This window comes from Notothenia coriiceps, unplaced genomic scaffold (assembly GCF_000735185.1).
Source record: "Notothenia coriiceps isolate Sejong01 unplaced genomic scaffold, NC01 NC01_scaffold00030211, whole genome shotgun sequence".
Classification (NCBI taxonomy): domain Eukaryota; kingdom Metazoa; phylum Chordata; class Actinopteri; order Perciformes; family Nototheniidae; genus Notothenia; species Notothenia coriiceps.
The window spans coordinates 666,335-680,212 of record NW_011362912.1 but is presented as its reverse complement, the minus strand read 5'-3'; the positions used below and the strand labels follow the sequence as shown (position 1 = coordinate 680,212).

Below are 13,878 nucleotides of genomic sequence, written 5' to 3'. Positions count from 1 at the left end.
AATCAGAGCAGACTGGGCTCTGGTTTCAGACAGAGGGTGAAAAGAGGTGCTGCAGGACAGGCAGTATGAGAAAAATAAAGAGCTTTTTGAACATTAAAGCTTGGAGACATGTCCCACTAGAGACACTACATAAAAATATGAACCTGAAAATGAGCATTTAAAATATTCTTCTTGGAATAAAACACTAAAGAAAAAAGAAGATGAACAATTGTTTATATTGTACAATATCTTTTTTTAAATGGGTCAGATCATGCTGTACGCTCGGCAGCAACACCAATATGTATCAGAAGAGTGGGTTGGGGGGCACTTTTGTACATGTTTCCCTTCTTATTCCCCTTTCTTTTGTCACCCTTTGCTGACCACACCGGTCTTCAAATTCCAACTACACATCTGTAGAGTTTCGTCACCACACATACTCGGGTCAATCAATCAATGTTTATTTATATAGCCCAATATCACAAATGTTACATTTGTCTCAGTGGACTTCACAGTTTGTACAGAATATCAGTATGACAATACGACACCCTCTGTCCTTAGACCCTCACATCGTACAAGGAAAAACTTCCAGAGAAAACCCACAGTTTAAAGGGAAAAATGGGAGAAACCTCAGGGAGAGCAACAGAGGAGGGATCCCTCTCCCAGGACGGACAGACGTGCAATAGATGCCGTGTATAAATTGAAAAGATAATACATTTGCAACATAGGTAGTCTCTAGAAGCACATTGGTGTTACGCTGTATTATTACGTTACATATTTCTATATTATTAGAGTCAAACACTAAAACAGTACACAGTTTAAGTAGATGGCATTGTGTATTGCTTATTCTTTCATGCACAAATAAAAAATACAGAAACATAACAGAACACATATTTTACAGTGCTAGAACTGGCAGAAAACCCACGATTAGTATCAGAAGATTAATACAATAAAAAATATATAAATTCAATAGTGATGGCAAATTATTAGAGCAAAATATAATAAAAATAACAATGAAATATAGAAACATCAAATAAAGGAACTGTGTTTTTGAAAGGAGTTTTTGTGTATGTGGGTACATTTCAAATGAATGTAGAGAGAACATGTTTAGATGCATTACATTTAACATCATTCAAACGCTCACCCTCAACATATGATATTATGTTAACATTTGATGTACTGTGTGTATATTCACAATGTATTGTTTTTGCCTCTGGAGGAGATGTAAAAACGTGTCTTGCTCGGCACCTTTATTTAAAACTCATACACATTGAGGAAAGATGGAAAGACTATACCGCAGATAAAAGCAAACATTATGTAGGCAAAAATAAACACTGAAACAAATAGAAGCTGTGTTTGATGTCAAGGTTACAATTATTAAAGCAAATGGGTGTGCATACTAATGCATAACATGATATTCATAGAGCAGAGCACAGCGGCGCCTGCTGGTGTGTGTGAGACATTGCAGCCTGTCTAACGTCTCTGTTGTGTTGCAGGACCACTGTCACTATCAGGGCTACGTTCAGGACATGGACGGTTCCTCTGTTGCTATGAGCATCTGCAACGGCCTCAGGTAAAGCATGCACACACACACACACACACACACACACACACACACACACACACACACACACACACACACACACACACACACACACACACACACACACACTTCATACACACTGTACACACTCCCCTCTCTCTCAAGGACAAAGTTTCCTATTTATATTCCCCTCACAGATGGCTGCGTGTGTGTTTGTGTGTATCATCCATCCTGCTGTTTAAGACTGTGTGATTTCTTATTAATTAATATGGTGGACTACACACACATCTTTTGGCTTAATTAACAGTTTGACTTTCTGAATCATTGTGCAACACACACACCTATCTCTGTGTAACACCGGTCTGAGCTGAACCTTAAAGGGCCAGTTCACCCAAAAAACGTTGTCTTTGCCTCAAATTCGGTGCCATCACATTCAGTTACACAGATTACAACCATACTTGTCAACCCTCCCGATTTTCGCGGGAGACTCCCGATTTCATTGCCCTCTCCCGGTTTCCTCCCGGGGTCATATTTCTCCAGCATTTCTCCCGATTTCTGACAAAATCANTGCTATGTATATAAATGTCATATGTGAGGGGACTACGGATGGAAATTAGCTTTTAACAATTAATCCTTCAAAATGTAAATATGCCGGATTTTAGCTTTTAGCTAATTTCCATCCGTAGTCCCCTCACATATGACATTTATATACATAGCAAAAATAAATACATGATGCAGAAAGAGCAAGAGCAGCATATGCAAGCATGGCAGTATGAGTAGTAGTAATGAGATTTGAGCTTTACTGAAGCAGGTGAAATGACCCTAACACTTTAAATTGTACCGAATAATACATCTGTATTTACCCAAAAAGAGATGAGATCAAAGTGTGACCATAGGGGAAGTTTCCGAACATCAAATGTAATCCCCAATCTTGTGAAACGTTGAAAGGCAAACAAGCACAGACTTAAATATACAAGCTTGCATTACAAGGTTGGCAGGTACCAGCGCCAAATGTAAGACTAGCACTACAGGTGCAAAACCCTAATCTGAAACACGTCCTTCAGAATGATTTATATTCCACAGGTGTCAAGCTCAATGTGAGAATATTACTCAAATGTATGACCTCAGACTGTAACTGCAGGCAGAAATTAGAACTTAATATATTAATAACCCCACGCCTTCACCCGTCTCTTCTCAAAGATTAGTCCCTCTCTCCTCGTAACTGATCTAGTCTTTTTTTTTTTTTCCACCCTAAAATCCAGCTTTATTGAAAAAGGTGTCAGACAGCGTGACTGAGAATGATTCACCACCAGACTGACTTCATTAGAGGCAATGTGCAGATGTATGACCCTGATGTCTCATATGTTTAACTCAAGTCATCACTGCTCCAGGGAGTTTGATACATTTTGGACTTCTTGATTTTTTCTTTCCCCTCACAGTTTTTTTCAGTGCAACAGTTTAAAGGGTGGATAAAGAGGCAGAACTTTTTTGAATCTGGAGATAAAGTGGATTTCCAGTTAAATAGGTTCTGTTGCTGTTAAAAAAAAATGGGGATTAAGCCTATGGCCTACTGACTGAATTACTGTATAGTATTATATAACTAACTGTGTGTCTGTGACAAGCTCATGTGTCCACAACAAGAATCCATACTGGGACATGTCTCCATGCTTTAATGTTCAAAAAGCTCTTTATTTTTCTCAGAGTAGGCTTGTTTGAGACAAGCGAGACCTGCGCAGACCTGCGCAATTTCGATCAACGTCTTGCTCGTGCGTTAGTCATTTTGTCCGACTTGCTCTGGAGGCTCGCTCACATGAGACGTTGAAATCTCGCGGGACAAAGACGCCCGCAGCCTTGAGAGCGAGGCGCGGCGAGGCGGCGCAGTTCCTCTCCACGGGCTGCGGAGGCGAAATGCTTGATGGGAAATGACTCGCTGGTATCTCGAGCTGAGCGCTCATTGGTGGTTTTTACCCCGTGCTGCTGATGAAACTCTCCAATTGGCTCGGCAAAAGTNAACCTGCAGAGAAGGGAACATCTTACTTGCACCAGGAGCTATCTTGGCGGGACTTTCTACTGAGACAACGTTGACTTGCCTGTAGAATAAAAAATAAACCATAGTGTTGGTGATCTACAGTGCTGTTGTCATTCTTCTTTGAACACCAGCAAGACCGCTAACACCCTATTTCAACAATCACACTCCCTGTCATTGACATAATTAATAGATAGTTTAGCTTCTCGCCATCATTTGCTGTGGTCAACTGATGTTAACGATCGTAACTGAAAGGCTGCCTGCCAAACGTAAACATTCAGCCAAACTCTCGCGAGAGTTTTACACAAGACGGATCCTTTCTAGCCATAACCGACTTGCTCTGGAGACTCGCTCACATGAGACGTTGAAATCTCGCGGGACAAAGACGCCCGCAGCCTTGAGAGCGAGGCGCGGCGATGCGGCGCAGTTCCTCTCCACGGGCTGCGGAGGCGAAATGCTTGATGGGAAATGACTCGCTGGTATCTCGAGCTGAGCGCTCATTGGTGGTTTTTACCCCGTGCTGCTGATGAAACTCTCCAATTGGCTCGGCAAAAGTTGTTGTTTGGTGTCAGTTTTACGTCGCCAGTTCCATTCACATTTTTCATCATTGTTCCACAATGTTTATCATCATGAAATTAATATCTATATATGTTATACTATACTTGCACTGCTTACCGTTTTTATACTTTATATATCTTAGCATATTCATACACACTGTTCATACTGCTCACAGGCTGCTGTGTATATCTAGTGTATTCATACCCCTCACTGTTTATTCATCATTCACTTCATTCTATCTTTTATTCTGTAGATTGTGTACATTACTTTTCACTTTACTGCTTGTTGCACTCCTGGTTAGAAGCTAAACTGCATTTCGTTGTCTCAGTACCTGTAATCTGTGCAATAACAATAGAGTTGAATCTAATCTTGAGCAGGAACAAATGTATTTACTTAGTANTAGGATGTTTATTAGTATAGTTTAGTTTGTCTAAAATATGCTTAATACCACATAGTATAGTATCTCGAAAAGATGCAAAAAAACAACAATTAACATGTCCCATATGGTCTAGCGGTTAGGATTCCTGGTTCTCACCCAGGTGGCCCGGGTTCAACTCCCGGTATGGGAATAGGATATCTATTGGTTTGGTTTGTCTAAAATATGTTAAATACCACAAAGTATAGTATCTTGAAATATCCAAAAAAACTACAATTAACATGTCCCATATGGTCTAGCTAGCGGTTAGGATTCCTGGTTCTCGCCCAGGTTCATCTCCCGGTTTGGGAATAGGATATTTATTGGTATAGTTTAGCTTGTCTAAAATATGCTAAATACCACATAGTATAGTATCTTGAAAAGATGTATAAAAACAACAATNGTATGGGAATAGGATATTTATTAGTATAGTTTAGCTTGTCTAAAATATGTTTAATACCACATGGTATAGTATCTCGAAAATATCCCAAAAAACTACAATTAACATGTCCCATATGGTCTAGCTAGCGGTTAGGATTCCTGGTTCTCGCCCAGGTTCATCTCCCGGTTTGGGAATAGGATATTTATTGGTATAGTTTGGCTTAACTAAAATATGCTAAATACCACATAGTATAGTATCTAGAAAACATGTAAAAAAAAAAAATTAACCCGTCCCATATGGTCTAGCGGTTAGGATTCCTGGTTCTCACCCAGGTGGCCCGGGTTCAACTCCCGGTATGGGAATAGGATATTTATTAGTATAGCTTATTTTGTCTAAAATATGCTTAATACCACATAGTATAGTATTTCGAAAAGATGTGAAAAAAAATCAATTAACATATCCCATAATGGTCTAGCTGTCAGGATTCCTAGTTCTCACCCAGGTGGCCCGGGTTCAACTCCCTGTATGGGAATAGGATTTATATTGGTTAAGTTAGTCGAAAATATGCTTAATACCACATAGTATAGTTTCTCGAAAAGATGCAAAAAAACAACAATTAACATGTCCCATATGGTCTAGCCGTCAGGATTCCTGGTTCTCACCCAGGTGGCCCGGTTTCAACTCCTGTTATGGGTACTTTATATTTATTAGTATAGTTCAGTATGTCTAAAATATGCAAAGAACGACATAGTATAGTGTGTTGAAAATATGTCAAAGAATTGCATAGTATTGTATGTTGAAAAATATGCAAAAAACTACGTAGTACAGTATGTCAAAACACATGGAAAAAAGGCATGAAAAGGCAAGTCTTTCGTAATACATTAATTTCTTATTCTTAATGCTAAATTATTCAAGTCCAAAAAGCATAACCCATAATGTCAAATTCTTAGGATTGCTACGTGTATGGGAACAGGATTTATATCAGCCTCCGCTCAAAATTGTGAGAAAAATCTGATAATGACATTATGAGTCAATGTGTAATCAAAACATATCCTCAAAAATGTCACAGTATAGTATGTTTTAAAGAAAACAAAAAAGTAATAGTACAGTATCTGAAAACAAGTAAAGTGAAGTATGTTAAAATGTAATTTAAAAAAGGTCATAATATAGCAAGTGGAAAAATTGCAAGAAGCCCTGGCTTAGCGTGTCGACAAAAAGTCCTAGTATAGCAAGTATTAAAAAGTCAGAGCAAATTATATCATAAGGTCATAGAATAGTGTGTCAAAAAATATGGAAAAAGTCATAGTATAGCAAGTATTAAAAAGTCAGAGTATACTGTAGCAAGTATTACAAAATCAGAGTATACAGTACCAAGTATTAAAAAGTCATCGTATAGTATATATATATATAGTGTATGTCAATAAGCTCATAGAATTGTATGGAAAAAAATATGGAAAAGTCATAATATTTTATCAGGGAAACAATTATATGGTCTTGGTATAGAATGTTGAAAAATAGTCATAGTATAGTATGTTGAACATTGAATGTAAAAAGTCACATAATTTGGTAAAAGAGGTCATAGTATTTTATGTCCAAAAGAGATGTTTTGACATCACTGGTGAGCTGTCACCCCAGCTTTGTGATCTGCTCTAGTTGGTAGACTTGGTGAAGGTGGCTCTCTGCCGCTTTATCGCCTCACAGCTCTGAGGGTGAAGAGGACCCTGTTGGAGATGTTAGAGAGCCAAGACATCAAACTGTGACAGAGAGTGAGGATCTCATCACCAGAGAGCTGTCACTGCCACTTACATTGGCTATTGGAGGAAGGAGGGGAGAGACTGTGACCGAAAGGACAAAAGAAATTGACAGCGAGGATGAGCGATGGAGATAGGAAGGAAGCCATAAAAATGAGAGGCAAAATATTTATTATGAGACTGGAGATCTGCTTCCCATTGTCTGAGCAACCCCTGCCTCAGTATTCTGAGAAGGCTGAGTGGTTGTATGATGAAAGAGAGGAGCACTTAATTCCCTGTGATTTGTTCTGAATTGAGGAAGCTTCTGCCCTGTCCTATATAGCAGTATTCTATGTGCAGGTGTTTTTTACTTGTATTGCTTTCATATCTCTTCTTTTGACTCAGTATCTGTAAACTCTATCCATGGTGCCATTCATCCAAAAGAAAAAACCTTGATTGTGATTAATTATAAAACATACAGTATTTCAAACAAAAAACTATTTTCCTTTATAGAATTCAAATGTAGATTTAATTTCAATATTAAAAAAGACCTCTGACTTAACATTTGTCATTGAGGAATTTGGTAATTTGGATTGTCCTTCAGCATTAGAGGCATTGCTCTTTTCATCATCTCTTCTTTCTGCTCACAATTCATTTATACATAATTTAACAGAAATCGACTGATAATTATTACATTGCTGGATGTCATAATATGTTTTTGATGATTTATCTGTGTAAAGAATACAGTATGTCCCGTCCACTCTACCACTATGGCATGTGCCTTGTTTAATCCGTGTATATGTTATTAATGAGAGTGGATCTGGATGACATTACCCAATAAAAACGACTACAGTACAGTATGTGTATGAAGGCTTGTCTATTCATGTTGAATGCTGCTGGAAGATTCATGTTATAGTTTCTTAATGCAAACAAATGAAATCCTCATGTTCTGTTTTCAATGTTGCATATAAATATAATTTATTATTAGTCTTAAAAATTCTTTCTTACACTTTGTACAGTAACATGACAGATGAAATGCAAGCAGTTTGCGAGGAACATCATGAGTGCCAGTAACAGACAGGCTACATTATCACTATACACAATAATAATCATGAAGCTGAATAGCAACTAGGGAATGCAAAAGGCTAGCCCACTGAGAATGTAAAGATTGTTTCAGAAAGATGCAAAGTTTGCATAGGTGGCTTTACGAAAACTGGGACAACTGCCATAAAAAAAAATCCAATACCAATTGAGAACGCTTGAACAGTACTGTTGCATGAAAGGAATGTTGTGTTTACAACTGTCACTATTTTTTTAATCCCACAGTCAGTGTCATAACATTGATGGCTTCTGATATTAATGTACAAACACAGAAGTTTAAATCTCTGTTCTCCAAAATCACAGATGACTCATTCAGTTCTGAACACAGGAAATACAATTGAAAAAAAAAAGTGTTATGAACAATGTTAGATTTTTAGATTATCACCCTCTGTGTTACATTTGACCTCATACACTGTATGTCAATTATTTGGTAAAAAGCAGTGGTATTCAGTTGCATTGGTCCTACAAAAATATACTTATATGTTTCCCTTTTCTAAAGTAGTTTCCCCTCCTTTCTGCCAGCATCAGGTTCCTTGAATGTAGGCAATATCACCTTGAACAACCTACAAATCATCCACATCTGTCATGAATGTTACTCAGTCGAGGGAAATAGTCTTAGTCACCCTCTATTAAAAGGGTGATATACCGATGTAATGAGCCAAATTACCCGATAACAAACATGCAAAGAAAGTCAATAAAAATCATTACCAATGCAACTTATCAAAAGAATATTTTAAAGATCTAAAACAAATCATGTAAAATAAGCACACATAATTGAAAATCAATAATTATACATGACATGAATAAAAAGTATTAAGAGTAGTTAAGACAGCGACACTAAAGCTGTCAAATGGTTACATCATTGATTTCCTTCTGTACATGTAAATAAGTCATTACTGCAAGAGTCCACCGGGAGGTGCTATGACACAGTCAAACATAATGGAAACAAAATGTGAGGACACTGCAAAATATTCCATAACAGGCAGAATAAAATACAAAAAAAGATATGTATAAATAGGCATATTATTAAATACTATGTTATCACAGAACATATCCTCATCCATGGAGTTGCTATGGAGATTGGTTTTGGAGAGTGAAAGATGATTCCTCTGATCCAAGCCTTGCCTCTTTGACCTTTTATAGCGTCTCACTACTTACTCAACTTGTCTATAGCAAGGGCATCATCCACACATCCGCACAGTCCATCAAAAAAAACAAACGGACAGCTGTTTCCAGGGAAACTAGAGCCAAAAATATCAGGTTGTTGAACCAGAAAGGGAGACATAAATGACAGAGATTCTTGTTTACCCTCCAAGTTTTTACAACATTTGTTGCCAAGGTTTAACTGGGTCATGGCTGAGTAGACCTGGCTGTTTATTTTTTCCTACTTCTCTGAGTGTGCACACACACTCACCCACACACAGTATCTGTGAGCGAGCATGTGCATATGTCATTGTGATTTGTCAAATGACTCGCCAGCTTTCCGGCATCCCCCTCTCTTATCTTCTTTTATGTCTTCTTGCTCCCAGGAGTGTCACACTCCCTGGTGGGCAGATGTCAGTGTTCAGTCGCTAAAGGAACAAGGCTGTCATGTCGCCCCATCTCCTCCAGCACCTGGGCCAATCGACCGAGGTTGCCATCAGGAAAATGCTGCGCCTCCCACAAGTCCAGGATGACTCCCGTAGGACTGGATTTGGTGGCAAAGTAGTTAAGATACCTGTGTGAAGAATTGTGACAAGAGACAGGAATGAGTCAGAAATAAGTAGCAAAGGGTTAACAGAGATTAGTAGGTTTACTTGAATCATAAGGTGGGACATGGCAAGTCTCCTAACATGGTTTGAAAAATGATTTCAGGGGGGAGACTATGCAAAATACCTGCTAATTGAGTCGCTTTAAGAAACTGAATAAATAAATACAAAGAAATAACTTATATAGAATTTGTGCTGGAAATGATGATTTTAAAAGCCCATCTTTGACAAAGGGTTCACCCAGTTTTTAATATTCAAAATAAACACTTATAAATCCTTTAGTTTATATGTGAAAAAAAATCTAAATGGAAACTAATGAGCCATATTTATACTCTTCTGTTCTGTATGTATCATCAGTGTGAGTGAGAGGTTGGTTCAAGTCTCCCTGCTCGCTTCTTCGCTCCCGCCACACTCTGTCAGTGGCTTCGTCAATCTGCAGCTGCTGCCTGTGATAAGGCCTCCCCGCTGAGCTGGGACCTTATAAATGAACACTCACAGTATCTCTATCACACACACATAAGACTATCAAAGACTCATGGGTGACGATTTGAAAGGAGAAGCGTCATTCTGTCTTTGTCTCTCTCTCTCTCTGTCCGTCTCAGTTCAGTCAAACTCAATTAATCTCAATTCAGCAGATGCCTATCAAAATGAGTCACATTCCCACAGAAAAGTCAAAATCAAATCAAAAGAGTCTAGTTGAATACTGTTTATTTCCCTGTGTGATATCTTCCCTACTTCTAATGAAAAAAGCACAAGGCAGTGCAACCCACACCATGACGAAGAACAGGGAGGTTGTGTATGTTTGTTTATTTCTAAAATAAATCTATGTAATACCTTCAGTTCATCTCTTTATTTTTTTAAAACATTTCTAATGGATGATTAATGAAAGCCTACTACTGATGCAATACTAAAACCGCTTAGGGCCTAAATTAGATGTAACTCCTTTTTCTCTCGGACCGCCTTGGTACCCTACCCACCTGTCAAGGTTTAGTTTGTGGGCAAACATCCTCCAGTCGTTTCCCCGGGTCTGCGGTGCATCCAGACTGCCGCACAACTTCTGTCGGATAGAGACGGGGATGCGGAAGGCATTGGGCCCCACCAGTGTGGTGATGTTGCTGGCGGGGTCCAGCAGAGATGTGTCGATACTCTGGGAATTCTGCAGAGAGAGAAGGAGGATGAAGGTGAGACACACATTTTTTAAAAGCATATACATAATTGAATACCATCAAGTAGCTCAACATCCATTCGTAGTACGGAGAAATGTTGTTTGTAGTTTCTATAAAAAGTAAAAATTCATTCATTCATTATCGTCATACATTTATCGACATGAGCGAATTCTTTATTAGGATCCCCATTAGCACTAGCATGAGCATTGGCTATTCTTCCTGGGGTCGTCACACACATACATAAAACAAAACTAAAACAAGACAGCACATAATTTCATGCAATTTACAATGCTATATGAAGTGAAAACTAAAATGGTCATCCAATTTTAGCCATCATAAGGCCAAACAAAAAAATACAAATAATTGTACATATTAATAAATACATAGCCACAGGCACAGTACAATCCAGCTGACAAGCGAGTGATTTTGAAATATATGTTGACATTAGGTGATGGAGGTCTGGCTACAGAAACCATAACAAGACCCAGGGACAAAATGAATCAAGGCACCGCCCTGCAGTGCATGTACTGTAATTCATCTCATTACTGAGCATAAAGACCGAATGCTCCGCCATCCCTCAAGCTCTATCCTCCTGGCCAGATGGCCTTTGTGAAACAAGCGCTGCAAGACTTGAGTTTGATTATCCCCCCTCTGCTCTGCTATTGCCTGTAATAGGCAGGACCCCCCATTTTCCTCCATCTTAGTCTTTGTGGACATGTCAGCAAATAGGACATGCAGAAGAGGTTAAAATCACCACAACAAGTTAAGAAAGAGTATTGTTTCGAAGGAAATGCATTATCTTTATTATTCCGTTTCCTTTCATACATTTCAACTTAACTGATCCTTTTTGCAATCTATTGCATGTATATGTAGAATCATTCGTTATGCTGTTATAAATCAAATACGTGTTTAGTCTATATTCAGGCATGTGTAAACCCTACCTCTGACAGTGTAGTGTCCAGCTGGAAAATCTGTCCTTCTCCTTCCACCTGGCGCACGCATATCTTACAGGCCAGGTCCACAGTGCTGGAAGAAAACCGCTCCAGGGTAAAGCAACAGTGGAGGTTCCTCTGTGAGCCGCTCCACACTTGCTGAAAGGAAAGCTCCTGCAGAGAGGTGAAGAGGGTCGTATTTTTTACTCAGCTTTCAGAGAGCATGTGGAAATGTTTAAGTCCTATTTTTCTGAAAGGCTTTATGACTAGTTTACCTGGTACTTGGCTAAGAGTTTGCTCTTCCACAACGTGTGAGGGACATCGTGGATGGAAAGTCTCAGGTTGTGGGTGCTGTCTTTAAAGCTGAGAGTCTTTGGTTCATCTAACAATTTCCCCCCCATTTGCTTCTCCATCTGCAGTACCTCCTGAAAACACAAACACACACTTGTTAAGGATATTAAACCCTGTATATTGACCCCAAAACAAATGTGTCTTCTGTTATGTTGTAAACACTCTTTTCTTGCTTGAATTTAATCTTCAAATTAAAAGTTTTTATCATACATTCATCATTTTCCTTCAGGGCTTTATGAACCTGAATATAGACCTGAAATCTGAAACCATCTTCAATGTCCTTGCAGCAGGATCACTATCACTTCTCATTACCCATTCCCAAACTTAATAACCGTGTTTAATATCCCCGCTCGGTATAATAATCCGTCCTCATCTTTCCTGTAGGTAGATGAGGTATTGAACAAAAGGAGACAACAAGGAATAAAGGTGGCTTTTTCTGTGTTGGCGCAGCAGATATATCTTTCTAGCACTAAGGAGCAGCTTTTCAAATGCAAGTGCTTGTCTCCCCTTATTTTGACACGCCAACACAAATATTTCTTATTCTGCCTCCCACAGTTAATCTGTTGCCTGTGCTTACACACTTACTCGAAATAAGATGGTCACAAACATCATTAGTGCTCACAAACACATTTAGTTTCTGCTACATCCCCTTTTGCAAACAAAGAGACAAAAGAGGGATACACACATGCAACCTGCTGATTATTTACCTTCAGTGAGTCCTGTGTGTCGTCCAGGCAGTACACTCTGATGTGATACTCCATGGCGGGGCAGGTCACAGGGCCAAAGATGGCTAGTTGCAGGCGCTTGGTGGTTGAGGCGCTGAGAGATTGGCCCACCAGACAGGAAGTACCCAGCGTCTCTGTCAGGATATGGCAGGACTCGTCCTCCATTTGGATATAGCACGGCGTGGTGAAATTCTCTTCTCCTACCACCACCACATCCTACATGCGGACAGAGAGAAAGAAAATGAAAAAAGTGAGGAAGATAATAAGCGACAAAACAGGAAAAAAACTATTATATAAAACAAAAGATGAAAACAAAAGTAGCAATTATAATGTTTCTCCCTCAAGTGCTGTCTTTTCATTTGTTAGCAAGTGAGTAAAGCCATTTATCGCATGTTCTTCAACATTTTGTTTTATTCCTGGAAATATGACTAATCAATCTATTTAGTAATTTCAAAAACCCCTACATTAATTGAAATAATATCCATTTCATCAAACATAAACAAACAAATTCACAAATTGTTCCCTAATTTACACAGAATTTTATTTTATTTATTTTGAATTTTGGTGCCTAAATCTATTTAATGCATAACAACACTGCATTTAAAACTCAAAATGCTATTTTTGATAATACTCAGAGCTAAAACTTCACCTAATATGACTGAATGAATACCTAAGTCTGAAGCAGAGATGTGAAGAACAAGCTTATCTAGTTCCATGCTCAAATTCAGTTTAATTGAAACTGAACTGATTTAAATTTTCAATTTAAGGGAGAAAGAACAATTATGGGTCAAGGCCTATTTTGATAAGCTGTGTCTTTAAAAGTGTAAAATACTTGGGTTCAACACCCGGCCAGAGTGTATATGAGGTAATAGAAGATTGAGTATCTACAGTAGGACCATTTGCAGTTGACCCCTGTAATGGCACTAATGTCGGGAAATGTTTCACTACCACTAAGACCATCTCGTCTTAGACCGCCCCTCTCTCTCCATCCCTCTTGATCTTTCTCTTTCTCTCTCTAATCCAAACACTCCTTTGAGCAGCACATTGGCATTAATTCAGCCTATTATGAGAGACAGAAGAGGAATTACAGTACTTTATTGTGAGCTAGGCCGTTTAACAGCAGTATTATGGCTGATCATTAGACTCTTTAACTGCTCCTAAGGGATGGCACTGGGGCTCCTTATTGGGGGATAATTAGAGCACACAGTTGAAAAGTAGGCATTTC

General features: G+C 38.7%; 1 protein-coding gene and 2 non-coding genes across 5 annotated transcripts in view; 2 read left to right on the top strand and 1 right to left on the bottom strand.

Moving 5' to 3' along the window:
- The first annotated feature begins 4,600 nt into the window (after positions 1-4,600).
- trnae-cuc (transfer RNA glutamic acid (anticodon CUC)) lies at positions 4,601-4,672 on the top strand. Its single transcript has one exon. It is a non-coding gene; the product is annotated as a tRNA-Glu (tRNA).
- Positions 4,673-5,190: 518 nt separating this feature from the next.
- trnae-cuc (transfer RNA glutamic acid (anticodon CUC)) lies at positions 5,191-5,262 on the top strand. Its single transcript has one exon. It is a non-coding gene; the product is annotated as a tRNA-Glu (tRNA).
- Positions 5,263-7,582: 2,320 nt separating this feature from the next.
- unc5cb (unc-5 netrin receptor Cb) overlaps positions 7,583-13,878 on the bottom strand; it is a 104,145-nt gene continuing 97,849 nt past the window's right edge. For all 3 annotated transcript variants that reach the window (XM_010787202.1, XM_010787203.1, XM_010787204.1), the window contains 5 exons: positions 12,636-12,869; positions 11,853-12,002; positions 11,587-11,751; positions 10,457-10,635; positions 7,583-9,448 (listed from right to left, as the gene is read on the bottom strand). In XM_010787202.1, the coding sequence (XP_010785504.1) occupies positions 9,289-9,448; positions 10,457-10,635; positions 11,587-11,751; positions 11,853-12,002; positions 12,636-12,869 (888 nt within the window). In that variant the 3' untranslated portion in view covers positions 7,583-9,288. The remainder of the gene's footprint in view (positions 9,449-10,456; positions 10,636-11,586; positions 11,752-11,852; positions 12,003-12,635; positions 12,870-13,878) is intronic.